Genomic DNA, 22,226 nt, shown 5'->3' on the forward strand with positions numbered 1-22,226 from the left:
AAATGTAACAGATGTCTTTAAAAATGTGTTAGTAATTGTTACTTTGGACAAGGGCTAAGGAAGCAAGACTGTATAAGATAATCAACGCCATTAAGGAGCTGTAAGAACGACTGACATTGTGCCGTTGCTGACTGCGCACTGGTCACGTGCTGTTCTCCTCGGAAAGGAGATGCCTTCTATTTTTTTAGTGCCTCTAAATTAAGGGAGGCACTTGCTTTGGAAAATGGTTCAAGCGTTGACTACTTAAAGGTGAGTCAAAAGTAAATACATTGGCTGTATTTTCTATCCTACTAGAAAAACCGCTGCCACAATTTCACGTCTTCCTAAATGATATTGATTAATCATGACACTGGTATATGAAGCTCCTGGATATAATCAACCCTTTTTTCATGAAACAGTTAAAAATATTCATCATTAGATAAAATTTCAAAGTAACACAAAGTATTTCTGCCTTTAAGGAATCCATATGTTTCAGAAATCGTCTAAGAGCATTTATAATACTTCATATTAAGTATCTCTTAAATCTGCTAAGATAAACATAGAACAGCTACTCACCGTATTGCTTTTTTTACTAACTGTATCTCCTCATGACTATTAATGGTAGCCAAATCCCCTCCTATTTTTCTACAAAAATGTTGAGCTTCAAACCATGACTTCTTTTCAATATTTTCTCTGTGAAAACACTAACAAGAAGATACTTCAAAATATATTCTACATGCTTTAATGAAATAAAGAAACATAATCTCTCTTATATATAAATGAGGTTTCATAAAATCCAAGTAATAGCCCATAGGAGAAATAACATGGATTATCATTAACTGCTTATAAAATTTTTACACTTACAGAATGGTCTAGTTAGTTACCATAGGGCTGACAAAGCAGAGGAATTGCTATACAGGAATACAACTTTAACTTGTCCTATCTGCAGGAGAACCCAGGATGCCTTCCAAAGGGAGGGGAAGGACAATGGTTACGGGTGAGAGACAAGATGTCATGAGAGGAGTCTGTAGATACAGGCAAAAGAATGGCAGAACCTCATGGCAGTTCATCTGTCTCTCCTCACATTTGCAATGGATTGTCTTAGCAGTTTGGTAATTTAACAGAGACGCTGGAAAGAAATAAAAAGATGATGTGGGAAAAACAAAGCCCAGATAAATATTGTTCCAGGTGAGTTTAAAAGAAATGAAAAAAATAACATAATAAAAACACAAGGAGTCCTTAATGCAAATAAAGTGATTAAAAATATTGACATCTGACATTTATTTAGCACCTTTTTATTCTGCATAATCCCAAATCTATCTTTGCACACTACCCGTACTTCTGGGTCGAAGTCCTTTCACATGCCTTCATAACTGAGTGTACTTCGAGTACAAGTTATCTGTAACTCTGCATCTGAAACTCTGTAATAAATGTGCTTCATAATTATTGGTTTAATCAACCTTTAATTTGAGGTGTTATCCATTATTCTGTGGGAATGTCAGAAAGGTCCAGCCTTAGGCTTTGTCCTGCTTGTGGGCAGATTTCACTGTTCCTCTACCTCATTCCCTGAACTTTCACGCAGCACCTCAGCTAAATATGGGATCTTTGCGCAACTTAGTGATCACACCTGATATAAAAAGCCATGCTAATGGCCAAGCTTTAATGCTTCTACTATTTAATGTGACATTTTGACATCACTCTTTTTGAGAATACTGTGTTGTTTCATCTTTGGGGTTTTTTTTTTTTCCCCCTCTTTTCCTTACATCATTCCAGGGACCGCATATTTATATTCTTCTTTTTTTCCATTTTTCTGCTGCAATTTGTTTTACCCCCTCACACAAACTTCTTAACTCCTTCTCCCATCTGTTGTGTCAAGTCCTTTCAATATCATCTTCTTTAGTTTCTCCCCTCTCATGGATAATTCCTGGCAAGTTTTTCTTTTCTTTTCTATCTTTTTTTTACTATATTTCAATCTCAGATATTGCAAAATGAGCAAGTCTCTTCCTTTTTCTCTCTTTTTTTATTTTAAATGAAGCTGCACAAAGCCTTTCTTCCTCCTGTTTATATACTTACTTTAAAGCAGGAACTACTGCGGGTGTTTGATATCCAGCCTTCAGGGCACGTGGGGGCCAGAGCTGTAGTTGGAATAGGTGGGGCTGTTGCACCCTTTGCCCACTGTTTACAGATAAATTTTGCTTTGTCTCACAGTCAAGAACATCCCATAATCCAGCTGCAGGTCCAGTTCTCATGGCAACACATCCTGCCTGCCTTCCTTTATAAGAAAAAAAAGCAGGCTGGGTATTTTATAGAGTCTAAATTACTTAAAAACTTTGGACAGTGCCCATTCCCTTCTTGCAGTACAATGACACTTCAGTTGTAGAATTATATTTTAGATGTTTTTCACACAGCTGAAGATTACTGGTTTCCATCTGAGGAGGTCACAAGCTGTTTGGGATCCGTCTCTTTAATTTTTGGTTTCCTTCATAACAAATTTTATTGATATAAAGTAGGTCTTATTTTGTTATAGTGAAAACCTCTGTTTACAAGTGAAAACTTCATTCCCAGTTACATTGTCTACTTTATACCACTTCAGGCAACATTTCCTCAGCGACTAGTGCTTTCATATAAATCAAAATCAAACCTTCAGTGCATATGTGAAGCACGTATACAAATACCAATACAGATATGATAAAGCACATCCTGTGATGTTAGCTTTAACAAGAAAACACTAAAGAATTTGAATAAATATGAATTTCTCCAGGAGAATGAACAGGAAATTCTACCCACATACGAAACAGATTTTCAGATGATATGCTCATTAACTCTCATACACTTCAGAGTATTTCCTAGTCTTCAACCATTCATAGTTCAGCAGCCCCCTGACTGGAACTGGTTTCTAAGTGTTTAAGAACCCTGGGTAGGTTTCTCTTCTTTGAGCTAGTCCATTCTTTCCCTGAATGTGTGTAAACTTTAAATACACACACTAGTCTACAGCAAGGAACTCCATAGTTTAACTACATGTTGTATGAAGATGTGTGAAATCTGCTTTTATATATTGTGAATCTTGCTACGTTAACTCAGTCACCTGCGTTCCTTATGCACAATGAGATTGTGAACAATCAGCTCATACTTATCTTTTCCACGCTGTTCATGATTTTGCAGACCTCTCTCACCTAAAACTGTTGTCTCTTTTCCAGATCAAAAAATCTTAGCGTACTTAACCTTTCCTTTTGTAGGAGCTGTACCATACATTTGATAACTCTTTTTCTTCTTCTCTGAATCTCTTCAGTTCTTGTTTATTCTTTCAGAGGGAACTAGAGCTGCATACCCTACATAAGATGCAGTCACACACACAGACATGCTTATCCAATGGCACAGTTATGTTCTTTCTTCATTTCCTAATTATTTTAACATTTGATTTACCTTTTAACTCCTGTTGAGCATTCACCCAATTCCATTACATGGAACTGTCTACCCTAGTGCCAAGAATTCACTCCTGAAATGAAATGATCAGCTATGAGCCCATCACTATATGTTAGTTCAAGATGGTTTGTTCCTATGAGCAACATTTTATCTGCACCAAATTTCACCTGCCACTTACTGATCATTCTCAGCCAATCATTCTCCCAAGATCCTCCTGCAATTTCTCACAGACACATCTTCACTACCAGAAATAATTTAGTATCATTGGCAAATTTTTGTCACCTCACTGTTCACAGCCTTTTCCAGACTGTAAATACGTTGAACAGCATGGCTTTTGGCCCAGATCATTGTGAGACTCTAATGGTGAGCGCTCTCCTCCCATATAAACTAGCCATTAATTCCTAACTTGCATTCCCTATCTTTAACCAAATTTTATATTCATGTAAAGAGCTTTCTTGTGTCAAAGCAGATTAGTTTCTTTAAAGCTGATGGAACTTGCTGAAAGGCTTTTGGTAATTAAGATAGACAACACTAACTAGATTTCACTTATCCATATGCTTGTTGGTTCCTGCAGGGAGCTCCAAGAGATTTATGGGCATGATCTCCCCTTACAAAAGCAATTTTATATATGATCCCCAATATATCCTCTTTATCTATTCTTTTTTACAGTTTCAACCAGTCTAGCCATGACTTATTAGTCTGTATTTCCCCACATCTCCCCGGATGGCACCAAATTAAATGCTGGCACCAAATCTGCCTTCTTTCAGCTCTTAGCTATCAACACAGTTTTCAGCAGGTAGTTAGTTACACATTAAGGCTAATAGTTTGTTTAATGAAACCTTTATAGCTCTTGGTTGCCTTTAAGGCTTTGCTTAGTCCTGGCAACTTGTTGGTCTTCAGCTCCTCTTTTTCCACAATCTGTTCTCCTGGTATTTCAGCTTGAAACAAACTCTCTGATCAGACCTCTGCAAAGAAGGTTTCCAGGACAAAAAGCCCAGTTCCTTCCTCAGTCAACACAGTTGCAAAAAATTATTTTTTTTTCACTGTTACAGACTGATCACCAAGTGTGCCCTTTGCACTCTGGTTATCTACTAGTACTGCAGACTCCCTGGCAGACTTTCTTCTCTTGAAGTGTTTAGTAAAGTTTTATTGCTCATATTCTTATTATGATTCTCTTTGTGAAGACAAGCCAAAAGGTTAATCTGATGGGGTGAGTATATTGAAGTCCTAATATAAAACTGAAATTCAAATTGTCCCTTTGAAATTCCAAGATGAGTTCTGAGAACTGTCAGTTCCTGAAAAAAATAAGTTGAAAGGCTAAAGAATGAAATTCAGAGAACCTCATTTATGCAAACCAAATAAGGACAGCAAGCTCAGAGCACCTACCCCACACTGTCCTGGTACTTACCAGGCATTGCTGCATCCCAGTGTGTGAATGAGATGGCTTCACCATTGGCCCACCTGAAAGTGCCTTGGTCCTCCACATCAGACAGACCAAGCCAGAAATATTTCTCGGGCCTCAGCCCAACAAGACTAGTCAAATAGGCTTGTTCGTATCTGTAAAAAGTGTTATAATAAACATAAGTGAAAACAAAATCATTTATCCAAATTGTATTTATCTAATCTGATGATGAATCCCTTTCTTCTTTGCCGTGGCAGAATGGATGACGGAGGTTTTTTTCATGTTTTTGTTTCAGACTGGGGGAGAGGACCTTGCAATGGAATTCTGACTCTATACAAATCACCAAACAAAAATGAGACTTTTTTGTTCAATTTATCTGCAATTTAGATAGTTTGCTATTTGACATTGTGTTAGAATGTAGAAGTAATTCAAGAGGATTTTAGAACATTCAACCTTTACCTATTTAAAAGCCAAGGAAAATTCATAGTCATACCTACTTTCAACTGTGGCTAAGTAACCTTCTTCCCCTTCACAAGTTTTGTTTGCCTCTAAAAATTTTGCTTGTACATGTCCAACAAAATAGCAGTAGGACCCATATCTTCTTCAGCCCTGTAACATGACTGTAAGATCTCCACATGAGTTTTAAATAATTGTGATACCATGTGTTAAAAGTGAGCTATACAATTTAGAAATGAATGAAGTACAACCATCCTGAATATTCATGAATTAGCAAGTCTTTGCAGTAAAATTACAGATTCCTTCTATGCAGTTTCTGTAAATGTCTCAGTAAAGCTTTAAATAACTGAGAGAAGGAGAAATTTGGTGATAAAATTTAATGACTTGACCTCCAAATAATTCTAGATGATTCTCAGAAAAAAGTCTCTATTTGATCTGGAAAATTAATATTCCACTCTTGAATACTTACTTTTTTGCAACCTTCATCAGTGCTTTCCTTTCCTCCAGCTGTTTGTGATACAGGTTTTCTTTTACAAATATAACCAGCTTTTTTCTCACAGGCATAGTCTGCCCAATAGCCATCCTATGTGGCAGGAAAAAGAAAGAAATAGCTATGAGATAAGAGGGATAGTTGTAAGAAAATTGTTCATTTTCTCTCTCCTTCAACTTTGGAAACAGAATTTTTTTCCCTTATACAGTCCCCCTAGTTGATAATAAAAATACATCTCCTCACATTCAGTGAAATGACAGGGTGGCTTATGGTAGTACAGCTATTCCTAGGACTGTTGAGAGGGGATGAGGGTGCAGAGTTTCCAGGCTCCTTTACAGCTGGCGCTGGTCCCGGATGGGTTTTACAGGCCCATCACACCACCAGTCGTGCCATGCAGTGAAGGGGCAGAGCAGGAGTGTCAACGAGCAGGGGCAAAATAGGTAGCAGGGATCCCCATGTGCCACCATTGCGACCAGAAAAAAATGGTTGTTAAATTAGGAGTTTATACCCGAAGTACATTCAGAGACCTTCTTCATAGTCCCAGGAGGTTCAGTGGTAACTTTTAGCTGAACTTAAAGAGAAAATTTCACCAGTAATGCAGTAATGCATTTTTTTTTTTAAATAAGAAAGCTGATATTTGAGTCTCCTTCTGTGTCTTCATGTCCCTGTTTCAGGCCCTAACTAGTTGCTGAAATAGTGGGGCCTTTTTTAATTTTTATTTCTTAAGAAGTTAATTTCAACATTAAAGTCAAACATATATTGAATAATTTTACCTGCCCCTTGATAAGTACACAGTCTTCTGGCCTGTTGTTTGTGCTGGATGGCTCTCCCAGCTGCCATTTGGTGTACGTCACAGGAGTACCGTCACTCCATTCAAAATACATTTGAACCTTATGATCATTCAGTCCAATCCACAGCTTATCTGTTGGCTCTAAAACATGGAAATATAGAACTAGACGAGATCCCTTATGTCATTAAATCTTTTTCCCAGCAACCTCAAGCTCTAGAACCTATACTCCCGTTCAGAAATTTATGAACATAGACTTATTTAGTGGGCTACATGATTCTTTTATAAGATAAAATTTCCACATACATATTAGAATAAAGACAGTATGCATAGGAAACTTAGGCTGTAGTAAAGTCCTTGCACTGAATCAAAAAATTTTGCTTCTCTTCCTCACAGCAGTGGGAAAATTACCAGCCTAATGCTAATACACAATGGTGATATGACAGAAATGTGTGAAGGGTAATTTTTTAGGTTCTGTGGTCAGATTTTAAACTACTGTTTTATCCAACCTGGGACATGAATGTTTTAAATTTCTTTCAGCAAAATGAGAAAAGCTAAGAAACACCCTAAGCCCACCTCTCAAGCCCTAGACCATTTCTGTACGTAAAAAGTTAAAACAGAAATTCCAGTATTATCCAAAACTCAGTGGCAGAAGGCCTTCATCAACTTGATCTAACTTTGAAGCTGGCCCTGCTTTGAGCAGGGACTGGACTAGATGAACACTGAGGTCCCTTCCAGACCCAATCATGGTATGATGCTCTGGTTCATAACATCCTCCGGTGAAAAGAAATCGACTGAAATAAAAAAGACAGACAGACAGATAAACAACAAGACAAAACAGGCAAACAGAAAGGCAGAAAAAGACAGAAAGACAGACAGACAGAAAGAGATATATAGTAGATAGATAGACAGATAGATAGATAAGAAATAAAAAAAATGGAAGGATGTTCACAATTTCCTCAGCAGTCTCTCAGCTAGGACAGGAGACCAGACCAAAAATTATGAGAAACAAAAAATATCTCCTGGTGGGAACTCCTTGTGAGGATGGCTGGACACTAATCAGATAAATTACCCTTGCTAAAGAAAGAAATTTTTTCTGTCTTGACCATCTTTCACTTTTTTATAATTAATTAGGGCTTTTACTACATCTAACCATAAAAAAAGCATAACAGTTAACCGGGCCAAAAAGCAGCAACATGTCTGCAGACTCCTAACATTTATTAGATATTAGGAAGGATACAGCCAGATCAAGGTGACAGTTTAGATCCAGTGACCTGAGTATGGCTTTTCAGAAAGCCCAAGCAATTTCACAACCAGCTGCCTGGAAATCACCTTGGCTAGCTTTGCAGATTGTATCCATTTGGCGATTTACCAGTGTGAAGAGCTAAACTTTTCTTTAATAGGTTTCTTCCATCACTTTTTCAGAGACCCATGAACTTGCTGATCTGGGTGCTGGGTGACAGAGAAGACACAGGGAATGATTTAAAGCGACACGGTAAGTTCCCCATGTGCACAGAAAGCAGTCCAGCTGTGTTATTTTCCATAAAAAGTGCTCTTTCAAAGCAGAGGCAATATTTCAAAATCCTTTTGCTGAGAAAGTTTCTTACCAGGATGACTGACATTCTCCTGCACTCATACAAGGCAAAGCACATGGCAAGGCTGTAGAGCTGACAACTGCAAGTTGCAGCCCATGAGGAGGCATCAGCTTTGAAACAAAAAGTGCTGCACCACCCTAACACTGCCGGACCTGTGGCTCCTTGTGTTTGTTTGGCTGCAATCTTTCATATTCATAAAACTGTTATATCTAAATTTATCCAAATTCTACTAGTTAACTGGTACTTCATGCATGTGGACATGTAGGCAGAAGGCCCCCTGGAAATACTCACTGTACCCAAGCCGAGATACTATGAAGCTGTGCTCTTCGAGGTTACGGATACTGGCCAGGTGACTCTCTTCCTTTTGACAGGAGGTCGAAGCGTCTTTCCATGTTTTGGTCTCCCTGAAGATCTTGTAACAGTGATCTACATATGGTACCCATCCATCTGGGCAACTAATAGGCCCAAAGTCACCTAGAAATACATGTCAGTGTTTCAGAGGAGTTCAAATGCAATCCAAAGGAAATTTCTTAAATTTAGAAAATTAAGAATTCTTAAGACTTCTTAAACTAAAAAAGTATATTGATAGAGCAAGAAACACCCAGGCCTATTTAGAACTAGATCCACAGGTAGGGAAACATCACTTAAAAGGACCTTATCTTTGCAATATGTCAATCTTTCTTCCTTTACTTTTTGTTATTTTTACTTCCTTCTGTCTTCTGAGAATAATTTTCTAGTTTGTTCTCCCTTTTTATGCTTAGCGCTGCAAAGGAGAGTCTTGGCTATCAGGAACACTGACAGACAGGACATGTTTTCAGTTCTTTTCCTTTTACCTGTTTCATTCTGTGTGTTATGTGACTGGAGATCCAGTCTACAAAGGGTGCAATAGTTGTAAAAAGCAAATCAGATAAACAAAAAGAGGTGCATGTGCTCTTTGAAAATCCTGGCTGAAAATAGTTTTTAGTTCTAATGAAGTTATCTTTCTCATCTTTGTCAACTGGAATGCCATACAATTCAGATAACAGGTTCTATTTTTAATTACCAGCATATATGAACATACCTGAGGGAACCAAGGTGAAGTTTCTTCTTTTACAAATGTAGCCAAGTTTCTGATCACATTCCCAGTTTTGCCATTTAGCGCTTGTTTCAGGATTCAAAACTGCACAAATCTTTCCAGGTTCTGGAGAGGGACTTCCTTTGGGAAAGGTACAAAAGGTACAAAAAAACAGTGAACTTTCCTAAACACCAAGTAGCGCTCTAAGCTCTAAAACGGACAGGGGAAATTCCTGGCTGAACCGACAACCCCAAAGGCCATGCCTTTCCCAGCTTCTGCAAGAAATGACACCTCCAGTAGTGGGAATATCTGCATGTAAATACAGTATCATTTAAGGGGACATGTAACACATTCATTCTTCTGACTTTTAATATTGCTTATGTTACTATAGGCCAGAAATAGAAGACAGTATATCTATGTGAAGGGTAATTTTGCTTTCAGAGATAAAATATTTTTGCAGTACAGAGAATTTCTGGTTTATATTAATATAGCTTCCAAGAATAGCTAAAATAGATATTGTTTTGGTGGCTTAATACTAAAGTCCTACTTTCACTCATATCCAGATAATCTGACAATAGAATTTAAACCTGTATTTGAGGTATGTATACTTTGTCTTCAGAAATAGAGAATCAAAGAAAGTCATAGCTACCTGGAGCCCAGTTTAAATATCGGAAAGGACTGCCTCCAATCCATTCCCATCCACTCCTCAAATCTAGTCTGTTAAGTCCAATCCACAGTGCAGAATCTGTACTTTCCATTAACGCTGAGTAACCAAAAGAAAGTAAGTTATTCTATGAATCACTTTTTTATAGGCCATAGTCACTAATAATGTCTCTAGGAAGCTTGTTGTAATTCTTCTTAAATAAAATACTACAAATAACTTTAGACGCTGAGAGAGTTGATAAATTAATATATGCCAAAGCTTTGATTAATGTAGAACACCCACAGAAAAAAATCCCTTAGTCTTCATGTCATCTATTGCAAAATGAACACACGTGAGATATCACAGAGCAAATTCAGGATGGAAGTAATACTGTAGGATAGCCTAAATTCTTTAGCAGCACTGAAATTATTCTAGTGGAAATATCTGCAGAGCATAAGCGTAAATGCTCATACTAAAGCTCTTAGAAGTCAAATTTGTCATTAAAATGACAAGAGACCAGCTATTCCTCCAAAAATACATGGATAGATAGAGGCATAATTTAGGAATCTAAGAATAGCTGGTATTTTTCAGTTCATCAAATAACTGAAAAAATAAGATGCCAAGTTGCATTTGACAGAAAATGTATCTTTCTTTTGTCACAAAATATCTCCTTTCTCTTATTTTCAATTTGTTTTAAAGGCTGTTTTTAACCAATAGTGAAATTTTCACTTAATTTTCAGAAAATATTTTTTTCTTTAAGAAAGCTACTGAACTTCAAAATAAAATAATGTTTCTAAATACAAAGCTAGAATGTTACACTTAGAAATGTTGCAGTATTTTCACTGAATTTTTGTTTAAACTTGTCAATGACTTTGATAGGAATTTGCAACATCTAATAGATTTTGTTTCTTCATATTTAGGCACATAGACTTTAGCTGAAACCATATCAGCTAATCCTAGCTGTAATGATACACTGAAAAGATCCTGGATGTTTGTCAGGGTTTGGCTTACTTCCTCACCTTTAAGGTATATTTGTTCATGAATGTCAGCGATACTTAGTAATTCTGCATTTTGTTGCTGACAGCTTTTCCTTGCTTGATGCCATGTGAGAGCTGATTCCAAGTTTATCTGATAGCGGACATTTGTTAAAAGACCTGTAGTCCAAGTGGTATCTTCATCTGTGGGGAAAATAATTATTTTTGTGATAACAGTAACTAGGTCAGAGAAAAATGACTTACAGGTTCTCATTATACATGACATCCTCAGTAAATGTCACTGCACTGTTCTTTCCAGAACAGCTGAACTGAACTGCAAATGTTATGAGCAGGATGGGAAAGTATAAAGTTAAAGCCTGTAAATTCACACGCATATGTGGCAAATATTGCTTTCTGTTGAGTGATGATATGAAGATACATAATACAGGAATTACTACAGCTCTGCAAGGCAAGTGATTGCATAGAAAAATATGTTGAATGGAGTGCTTCAGCAGAAATCCTAGGTGGAATCTATGAAAACATGCACAACATCTCCTCTTTCTGGACAACAGTTCCCACTGAGGGCTGTGAGAATCAGCTCTAGAATGGAATTTAGCATCAAACAGTTCTTAGATAAAGCCTCCCTGCAAAGTGTTTCTGAATGTGTCTGTCATGCAGCTTCAGTCTTGGCACTGCAATGTTACTAGGTCACATTTCACTCCTTCAGATTATCTTTTTTTTTCCTTTGATCTGCTGTAGATCTATATGCTTTCAATAAAACATGATACAAAAGTGAATCACGTATTTGATTATTCATAAAAGCCAGTATGAACCTGAATTGAAAGAAGAGCTGAGAGCTGGGACTGGCTTTCAGGAGCTTTGAAAATTGTTAATTGATCCTATTTCACATGCTATTTAGGCTCAGTGTTCTAGGTATCTTTGTAAGAACCTGGAAAGCCTTTGACTATGGATTTGAATCATGCCAAAAACACATTATGAATCAACTGGAGTAACGAGGCATTTCAATAATAAAAGATATAATGTTGAACTAGAGCAATGAGAAGGAAGATAGGGGAGAACTGAGAAATGTCAGGAAGAGTCTTCAACACCTTGAAAGCAAACGAATAAGGCCATCAAGGAACATGGAAAGTGAAGTGACTACAGAAAAGGAAGACAATTTCCAGAAAGTGTTTGAAGTACAGAAATGCCAGGAGTGGGAGGCAGTTGTCTGAAAGGGTGGAAAGGCTGCTTTCCAAACTATGTCAGGAGGGCTAAACAGGATGGATAAAAGGACACATTCCATTTTAAGCAAAAAAAAAAAAAAAAAAAAAAAAAAGTGCATGGGATTCATGCAGTCTGAAATGTTAACCTCATCCTTAAGCTTCCTATAGCACTCATTTTTGTGCCTACATACATCCCAAAGGGAGTATCTCAGAAAACGGTTGTGCAATGGTAATAGCACACATCCTCTTTGGGAAATAGCAAACAACTCAGAATTACTGTGCTGCTCAGCAACGCCACCACAATTAGGGGGAATTGCATGCTATTTTACTCTAAACACACTTTTCTCCACATTTTTCTGCAACATGTTGCGCTACTGCCTTGTGTAGAACACTGCAGGATGTGGCCATACATCAGATGACAAAATTGCATCTTATAAATGATGCCTCATTTTCATGATACTGACAGTCTGTTAGTGCTGGTTTGCCAATAACACATTGAGGGAACTTACCCTTTAATGGGCAAAATCCATATCGCTGGTCTGTGTCATAGTCTGCAGTTGTTCCACACCAGAGCCAGCCATCTGACCTGCCAGCGTCTGTGCACTCAGAGTACCACTGCTTATTGTACATGAAAGGGAATACACAAGGTGCCCCAAAAGCATTTCCTAGCAATGTAAAGGTCTCTAAGAAGAGAAAATGATAAAGACAGTAAGGAAAATAATAGTAAATTCATGTAAACTGTGAAAAATGTGAAATCTGTGCTAATGAGTGAATTGCACTTCGAAGTGCCTTTCACGTTACCTCTCTCATTACCCTAGCAAAACTCATTTCAACGGCTTTTCAAACTAAAGTTGCTGAAGTATTTTGTAGAGCAGTGATATTATGATGTAAAGTAATATTTCATAGCTGAGGTCTACAACCAGATTTTTGTTCTAACCGAGATGCTTTCAGAAACTGTTAATAAAGGCTCACAGCTCTGCTTTAAGATACTATTATTTAAAACAATTTTATAATTTATGTAAAATGCGCAATAGGAGGAACTAATATTTAGATGTCCTGCTTGTTGAAAAAAGTAAACATCAGGTTGGACAACCCTTCTCTATATCTTTATTGCAGTGACCATTTAAGTATTTCACACACAGTGGAGCAGCTTCCACAGGCAAGGCTGAAGGATTAATACTGCAAATATCCTAAAGGATAGTTTTCAGAACATTTGTTTTGGATGTGAGAAAGCCTTTCAAAACAATCAGACTCCAGCTAATCACAAAGGAACGCTGCACCAGTAATAATAATTATGCTGTGGTCATCCTCAACTGCGGAATTAGAAAAGCCGCACTTTCTCCACCTACAGTGTTACATCCAGTCCTCTCCCAGCTCACCCACATTGTCCCTTTTACTTGAGGATGTAATTTTGTCCCTATGTTGCTGTATACAATCGTTCTCGTTATTTATACTATTAACAGTGTCCTGACATAGTATAGTAAGCAATAGTTACTTTAGAGAGTACTTATGACAGCCATGAATATGAAAGCAAATTCAAGGCTAACTCCCTCAGCATCCTGATTTTTGAAACTCTGGTGGTCACTGAAAGAATTAGAATATTCAAAGACTCAAAACACTCTAACCCTCACAGAAAAGTAGTGCAAAGGATAAAAGAATCAATTTTCATAATTGTACCTTCATATCCACGGGAACATAAAACATCCGTAGTTCCATAGATTTTCCAATTATTCTTTGCGCTCAACCCCTTCTTTAGCATAACATTATCACGTTCTCCATTGCCCGGACTAAAAAATAAATCTTCTCCTTGGATTGCAAGAAGGCTTTCATTTCTGCAGTCCCATCACTGGAGCTCACTTGTCTGGTTGCACGGATACAAGGTGATCACAGCCTGATCCTCCCTTGAAAGCACACCCAAGCATAGGTTCAGTTTCACACTCATAAGTTGATGATTGGTGACCCACCTAAATTTTTGTGATTCGTTGTCTTGATGGCAAGTAGCAGTTCTAACTGACCGTGCAATAGAAGCCTGAAGGCAGAGCTTGTTTGCTTTATTGTAAATTAGAAATATTTCAATGTCTGTGGAACAAGATAATGCAAAATATATTGTTGATACATAATATATGTATAGTTGATATAAGAGACATGATTCTACTTTCCTTTTACATAAATGAATAGGAGTCAGATACAAATGTGATGTTTCTGAATAGAGTCAAGAACAATTTCAATTTTATCAATTAAAAAACTATCAGGTAGGCAATAGGGTATGTCCTTTATTACGTGTCACCATACTGTGGATTAGTGGCAGCCAGCAGCATCAGCAGAGCTAAGCACAGCTTGCCGGATTGATTTATATTAGTCATGTGAACCCCACTGTTATCACCATTACCTCATTTCCCATGTGTCCTCAGATGCATGACTTTGTAGACCTCTGAACTCTGCAAAGTTTTCTTGCCTTGCAAGATCTCACAGGTCTCCTGATGGGTCGCAGTTGTCTCTGCTAAGCCATTTGCCCTCCTTCTCCAAAATCCAGATTTCCCTTCCTTTTCAGTATATGAATCTGGGCAAAGAATGCTGGACCTCATAGAGGGTACCCTAGGCTCATTGTGAACCATAGTGATGTAAAACTAGGCATGACACTGACAAGCAAAATGCAGGGTCTGAGAAAGAAGCAAGGACTGGATAACAGTGGCATTTGACCATCACTTAGAAAGGCCTGTGGAAGTTAGAAATTAGGGTCCACCTGTAACAGCAATGGAATCCCTAGAACTCCACTTAGTTTCTTTGATTAGGTTTGCAAAGTTGACTGCAGTATAAAGTAGAAGCAGCTAAGCTAATTTCAGTCCTAAAAGTTAATCAATGGCAGAAGTAAGCCATGCATGCGAATCTGCTCTGCTGCTTTATAGTATTCTTTGTGACCCACCTTGTTCTATTTCCCTCCAAAGCTTTTCTATTTCCCTCCAAAGCTTGCGGGATTCCTAACCCATTTTGGTCCCCAACACATTTTTATGGATGTCAGCACTGGATGTCATATATAATACAAATGTAGGGAAAAAAAACCCAAGAAATTTCATAGAAAGCCTGAAAAAAGTTGAAATCAATTTAATCGGTAATACACAGTTCTCTGAAATTAACTGTTCTGTCCCTGCAGTGATACCATGAGCAGCTAAAAAAGCCCAGAAACTATGAGAAAATCCATAATAAACAGTTCTACTCAATCATTACAAAGCTGAAAGGATTTACCCTTATACATACAGATCTTCGAAGGCTATCTATTTAACATCTACAGAAGAAGTGCAGCTAAAGAGCTAGCAATAATATTGTCAGTGCAATTCTACAATAACTTTTCCATACTTAATCCAACTTTATATCACACAAAGTTTACTTCATCCACCTGATCAGCGCCAATGAATTCAGCATCTGTTCAAAACAATATGAACAGAATGAAAATACATGTAATCCTTTTTGTAAGCACTGAGTCTCTCTGGATTGCACATCCATCATCTGTGAACATCTGAACGTCCTTCAAATAATTCTGTATTTTACAGGCCCTGAGATTTTCCTGCTTGGTTTTGCTAACCATAACCTAGACACCAACAGCTCAAAAATCAGAATACAGAAGTAAAAAATAAAAAAATAAATTTAAATATATCTTATGATTTTGTTAGTTTTGATCTTCTGGGGTTTCTGAAATAATAATGCCACTACAAATCTATATGAATAAATTCATTGAGAATTCAGTCTTTGCTTCCTTCTCTAACCCATTTATCTCTTCTGCTAGATCCCGCTCTTGCCTGTTCCCTTCCTTTAGGAGATTCCCCATTTCTATCTCCCCAACTAGTAGTAAATAGTCAGACATCGCCACAGAATCATAAAGCCATGTCAAATGTCATGAGACATATAGGTACTTTCACACACAGCTTTACAGGAGAGAAGCAGGAGGCACTTACCCGCCAGCTGCAAAGCACCATGAACGAGAGAAAGGACAAGCAAGAGCCTGGCGGGTGTCGTCGTAAATGCTTCATTCTTTGCTTCCTTTTGCCAAAAGCAGGCGGTGAGAGTTGCTGTCAATAAAGACCCTCAGAAGAGAGGACGGTGACTGGTCCTCCTCAGTTTCAAACACTGGATGGTTGGATAGAAAGCTCTGAGTGCTAAATAAGGAAATATTCTGTCACATGTCATATTTTGAAATAACAGGACCACACACCACAAATTTTGCCTCTGGAAGTGAATGACTTTTAACTGAGGGCAGACTGTGCTGCCTGAGAAAGGCAGGTGGCACAGAAGGTTATATTTCAGTACTTGGCTGCTTTCACCCTTGAAGCATCAGGGGAACCCATGGAATCAAACCAGCAGCGGAACATCAAAGATAGAAACTCAGCCTCAGCTTTCAAATCTTACACCTTAATTATGCAGTGAGACAACATCATCAGGAAAACGTGTCAGTCTCATGTTTTCATGCGTGAGATGAGAGAAGAGTGAATTTCAGAGGAGCTGGATTTCAGTGGAATTCACTCTGCAGGACACTATAAATATTCCCTTCCTCCTAAATGAGCTTCCCATTGCCATACTGACCTTCATTTCCGTATAAATGCAACTAGAAGACTAACACCCAAAGCTACCTGGAAAATGGCTGGTTTTAAAATCAGTACCATTTATCTTGTGGAGCAGGTAAATCTTGTCAGACAGTGGTCCCAAGTGCCAGCCACAATTTCGCGAAAAGCCGCGTGTCTCCTCTCACCCAGATTACAGAGCAAGCATTCACAAATTGGTATATTTGTAAACATATAGGTGGAAATCCAACAGAAACAGCAGTTAACTCCAGACTGCTATAGACTGTCCCTATAACTGCACAAAGGCCTGACTTTATTACAGCATATTTTTACCATATAAATATTTTCTGTTGTTTAGAAAAACTGTTAAATGGAATAACGAATCTGTGGTGTGAAAATATTATTCGAAGCACAGTAACAGATTTGCTCAAAACCTATAGTGAAAATGTGATAGCAAGGACGTTTGGCATCACCTCCTGTTTACTGCCAAGATGACAGCGTTTCAATAGTACAGGATTTGTTCCTACTTGGCTGCTCAGCAGAAAGAGGAGGCAAAAAGAGAATTAGCTCCCCAAGAATGTTTACAAGATTAAAATAAAAAGGAGAAATTGAATTGTGAAATGAGAAATTACAAGGAACTGCTAGGTACAGATGTTAGGAAGTTAAGGGCAAAATGAGTGCAATTTTCTTTTCAGATGGTGACAGAATATGCTAACAAAGACTATAAAGTCAACAACTTTTTCTAGAATAGACATTTCTAGACCATCTTTTTGCTGAGACCTGTTAATCAGCTGCCAAACATCTCACCTGAAAAGAGCAAAAGTTTTCTTCAGCCTGAACTAAGCCTGAGGCATTTCTCAGACCAACAGCATTTCCATATTGGCTTGTAGTGTATTTATGTGTAAGATACGTTGCCATTTATTGTGTCAGGAGTTTTAAAAATCTTGTTTTTTTTCTGGAGCCAGTACAACAAGATACCAAAACGGAGTCCACTTTCTTCTTGCTTAGACATTGCACAACATTAAAATGTCAGAAGGGAACGGTCCTTTTGTTTCGCCGTCCTCCTCGAACCACATCAGAGCCAGCCACAGTCTGGCAGTAAAACAAGCATTGGTTCTTGGAGAAGAAACACGTATTTCACAGAAATCCCTTTGTCCGTGTTGCAGGCTGGTTTTAGGGCTAAAAAGTTTCCCCTGGCCAGGGGCTGGGGCATCTGGCAGCCACGGGACTTGTTGCACCATGGGGCATGTGGTGCCCCAGCGCGGGAGCAGCGCACCGGCTCCTCGGAGCTGCCTCCCGCGGAGGGCTGGAGGTGGCCGGTCTTGAGCTGGAGGGTTGGGAGCTGAGCTAAGTCTTAATCCCTGGCATTAATTTAGTCTCTGTTACTGCACTTTCAGGGTGGCTGCACTGTTACTTTCTAAACCTATGCCCTAGATGCTAATCCCATGCAGAGATTACTCTTAATAGCATAAAAGCTGACTTGCTAAGGATTCCCTTGGAAATCCCACTGTGTTTATTATACTTTTACTCACTCAAAGATTACCAGAAAGAGAGCAGCTCAATATGATCCCTGTACATCCGCATACCTGGTAAGTCTCAGTGAATAGCATGAGGGGGGAAACATGCAACAGCAGCGTCATAGCAGATTATCTGCCAAACACTGTGGCCTCTGAGGCATTCATGGGAGCTAAAGGGACATAAAAGGACATGTACGCTGAGTCCATAAAGCACATGGGGATCCTTCAAGAGCACAGATCCTTTTGGGTCCGTGTACCGGGAAGAGCAGTCCGCAGCAGGGTAACAGTGGACGCACACTCGGCCGCAGCGGTGGAGAGCAGCTGCAGCACTTCTGCACTGACTGCCCACCCCAACCTTCTCATGGCTTCCAGGATGAACTTGTCCCACTGTGCCAAATCCTGAACAGTTAGCTCAAAAAGCTGTGTGTTTCAATATAGAGCCTGGTCAGATTGTAGCAAGAGGGACAGGCACTGTTTGACATCCATCCTAACATTTTTCATTCAGGCTGATAAAGGCATCAGTTTAAAGCTGCTCTATTTAGCAGCAGTTCAAACAACAAAAGCCACCAAGGCCACTAAATATACAGGTCAAAATAAGAACCAACTCAGGGAAAAATTTCCATGGACTGAAAATGCTGCGGCTATGACATTCGTTTGCTCAACTTTTCTACATTTCTGGTGAAAGCAATCCCAAAGAACGGAGAAGTCAGGCAGAAAGGCAATACCATCATGAACTTCACCATGAAAGGGAGAACAGAAAGATTTCCCTGGGGAAATACAGGTTTGGACATTTCTGAGGAAGGAAATTGTTTGTTTATTTACAGTTTCTAAAGAATTTATGAAATTCTTTATGAAATTTATATGAAATAGGATTTATATGTATTCCTTGTAAATAAGCGGTATTGCATAAATAAGTAGTTATCAGAGAGTCCCAAAAGAGCATAATTATACTGTCTTCACATCTTAAGGCCATTTTGTGCTGCCAGAGACTACATATGTGGGTACTACATGGACAACAGTGTTTTAAAAAGCACTTCTAGCAACAAACAAATGTAAATGAAACTTTAAGTGAAAAAACATCTCCCAAATTCTGCACTTTATTATTATGGTATATATATGGTATGATATATATTATTATTATATATCCGTGGTAGGAAGCATTAAATTAACTAAATAAAAAATTGTAAATGTCAACAAGATCTTTTTGGTAATGAAAAGCCAATTATCATAAAATTGGCATATACCGTCTACAAAAATGATGTCAATATTTTTGATGGGATGAGTAATTTGCTCCATATGTTCTGGCCTGTATCATGTTAGGAGAACTACAATGCAATTAGTGATGAAAATCAACCATATTGTTTTGCCATCTAGAATGTGTTATAAATTAAGAAAAAGCCATGAGTTCTATAAATATACTAGAACGAAAAGGAAAACACAACCCAAAGAGAGTATAGTTCCATAATTTAATGGGAAATGATTAGTGAAAATGAAATACACCAAGTTTTTATTATTTTAATCTTCACAAAAAAAAAGTTAATTGTGATAGAAGGTTAACAGTGTTAATTACATTGCGAAAGAACAGAAACTAGAACACGGTGTACTAGGAACAAGATGTATACTGAAATTAAATCAGCTTTGCCTTTTGTGCTTATATTCACAATGGAGGACTGAAAATTTTCAGATACTAGCTCTGAATCATTAACAATAATCTCCAAAAAATGGTGCAAGGTGTATAAGGTCTTAGAATACTAGAGAAGGGAGTTACATGTATCTAAATCAGACTTAACAACAAATTAAATATATTTTAAGAGGGAAAAATGAGGATTGGCCTAACTTAGATAAAAAGATCATGAGAAACATCATGGAATTTTGGCTGATATGATGAGAAGTTTGTTAATTACCTACTTAGCTAATAGACTTATTTTGTTAGCAGTCACCAGAAAATTATCAGGCTTAACATACATTTTATGCTTGCACAGCAAGAACAAACAAGCATAAATGTAAAATTCTTTATTGCTCAGTTCAAGAAAATATTTTACTAAAGTAAGAATTTTAACAGTTTCTTATCCTTTTTATAACTCTTAAGTTTGGCAGTTAAATAGCAAATATCAATGAGCTCATTTGTGGGGGAATGGAGGAAATGTTTCAGAGCAAAAAGTTCCTTTATCCCATTTATATATTTATATATTCCATTTGAAACAATGTAGGGTGGCATACCCCGTAATATACTTTGAGTAACATATTCTGTTGACTGAGACATACATTTATACGTTCAGCAGTAACAGTAGTATAAAGGCAGCTGCTGGCTTCACTTCTCGAAGTGTCCAGTATCAGTGCAGCTGGATTTCATAAACAATTTGTAAGGACACCTGAGGCTAGAACACTGTTATGCCTTGCCTAAACGTACTCCAAATTAGCATATCAAAGCATCGTGTTACCACTTTATTATTCCAACCATAAAACCATATGTGGTCTTCTGTGTCAGAGGTCCCTCCTTATCTCTGCCGTGCAAACTAAAAACACTCTTTACTATCTGCACCTCTTAGGAATCTAACTAACTGTTTTATTCTTACAACAAAAAGCTTTCAATAGAGGGAGAAGATTTTTCAAGTACCAATAGTGTTGAATCTGTTTACTTTTCTCCTTTAAAGGGATGCCATAATCCCGGAAAGATGCAGAAGAATTACATGAGCTCTAAGGAGATGCTGGCAGAATTTATTCCACAGGAGGGAAGACTGGAGCAGGACATGCTAACAAACTGCAAAGATTTAAAATGTTGCTAAGTGGAGGAAGCTCATAAATTATTTTACGTACCCACTAGGGAAAGGACAAGAAATACGGGAAGAGAAACAATGGAATCATTTTAGCATGGAAGAATTAGGCTAAATACCCAGAAAAAACTTCCTGATAGCAGAATTAAGTACTTGGACGGATTATTTAGTGAGAGAGGTTTTTAAAAGCAAAATAGGAAAGCAGCTGTCAGAAATCAGCCAGACTCACTTGTCTCTCTTCACCAGTGGAGAGTCTTCAGAGTTTTCCAGTTTCCTTTCCTATCACTACTTGCAGTTGTTCTGTTCCTTACACAGCACACATCACTACAGCTGCCTTCTTTGTCACAATTTATAAAAAATACATTAACTTAAAAATATCTGACTGCACCTCTCCTTGAGTCCTTCTGCAATATTCCCACCCTCCCATCGGTGCCCTCTACCCAGTATTCCTTACCTGCCTGCTTGCCTCTTCCACCTTCCAACCACAATACTAGAAATTGAGAAATATTTTCCAGGTTTCAGTTCAACACTCAGATAGGCTCATTCATTCTTATAACAAGAAAAATAATTGTGACATGGATTTGCAATCTTAAGCTGGTACAACTTTTAACATTCACACTAACTTCAATTCCTGATTCGTCATTGGAACCGGCCTTGTCACCCCTTTTGGCTGTCCGTGACAGACTGAGACTTTCATCTCGCCTGCTCTGTTTGCTGCTCTGGGAGATCCTCGCTTTTCGATGTGCGTTTTGGTACCGGCTGCCTGGGGATCCCGTGTGGCGTGGGGATGAGCAGGACAGCCGGACAAATGGCTGCAGCCAAGAAGCTTCCCGTGGCCAGCGGAGGCCCATCCACTGTGGTTGCCTTGCAGCTGCTTTTCCAGCCCCCTGAGGCACCAAGACTACTTCAGCTTGGGGAAGAGTTTGGGGCTGTAGTTCCTCGGCCTGGTCACTCAGCTGAAAGGGCACAGGCTCAATTTAAAAAGCAGCTGAAGTTGGTGAAAAAGAAAACTCCACCACTCTCTGTGACATGAGAGAGAAAAAGCGACGGATGTTCTTCCAGGAGAGGAGAGACTCTAGCCTGGGTTCACCGACAGCCCAAGTCAGCCTACCCAGCGCCCATGATGGCCTCTCTGCTGCCCCACACATGGCTGTGCTGTCCCGCCCATCCCCTGGGATCCCTGAATCTGCCTACTTCCATACTGAGCTGTTTCCATGCTCTAAACCACCAGAAATGGTCCTTTTTTCCTTAACATGTCGAGGTGGTTCATAACGAGGTGGGGGGGGAAGCAGGGCTGAAAAGCTTTGTGGGATCTGCGGGTCAACCCACAACATCTGTCGCAGGCTCACAAGGAGG

At 38.5% G+C, this 22,226-nt stretch overlaps 1 protein-coding gene across 1 annotated transcript in view; it reads right to left on the reverse strand.

Annotated features, from left to right (window-relative positions):
• Nucleotides 1-16,126, reverse strand: part of LOC112982352 (macrophage mannose receptor 1-like) — a 38,168-nt gene extending 22,042 nt beyond the window's left edge. Inside the window, 13 exon segments of the mRNA XM_064505971.1 lie at nt 556-683; nt 2,053-2,180; nt 2,183-2,251; nt 4,811-4,959; nt 5,730-5,827; nt 6,524-6,681; nt 8,424-8,606; nt 9,193-9,327; nt 9,836-9,949; nt 10,849-11,007; nt 12,536-12,709; nt 13,704-14,105; nt 15,977-16,126. Coding sequence (XP_064362041.1) covers nt 556-683; nt 2,053-2,180; nt 2,183-2,251; nt 4,811-4,959; nt 5,730-5,827; nt 6,524-6,681; nt 8,424-8,606; nt 9,193-9,327; nt 9,836-9,949; nt 10,849-11,007; nt 12,536-12,709; nt 13,704-13,785 — 1,577 coding nt within the window. The 5' untranslated portion in view covers nt 13,786-14,105; nt 15,977-16,126.
• Between the last annotated feature and the right edge of the window lie 6,100 nt (nt 16,127-22,226).

Source organism: Dromaius novaehollandiae, chromosome 2, assembly GCF_036370855.1.
Source record: "Dromaius novaehollandiae isolate bDroNov1 chromosome 2, bDroNov1.hap1, whole genome shotgun sequence".
NCBI lineage: Eukaryota > Metazoa > Chordata > Aves > Casuariiformes > Dromaiidae > Dromaius > Dromaius novaehollandiae.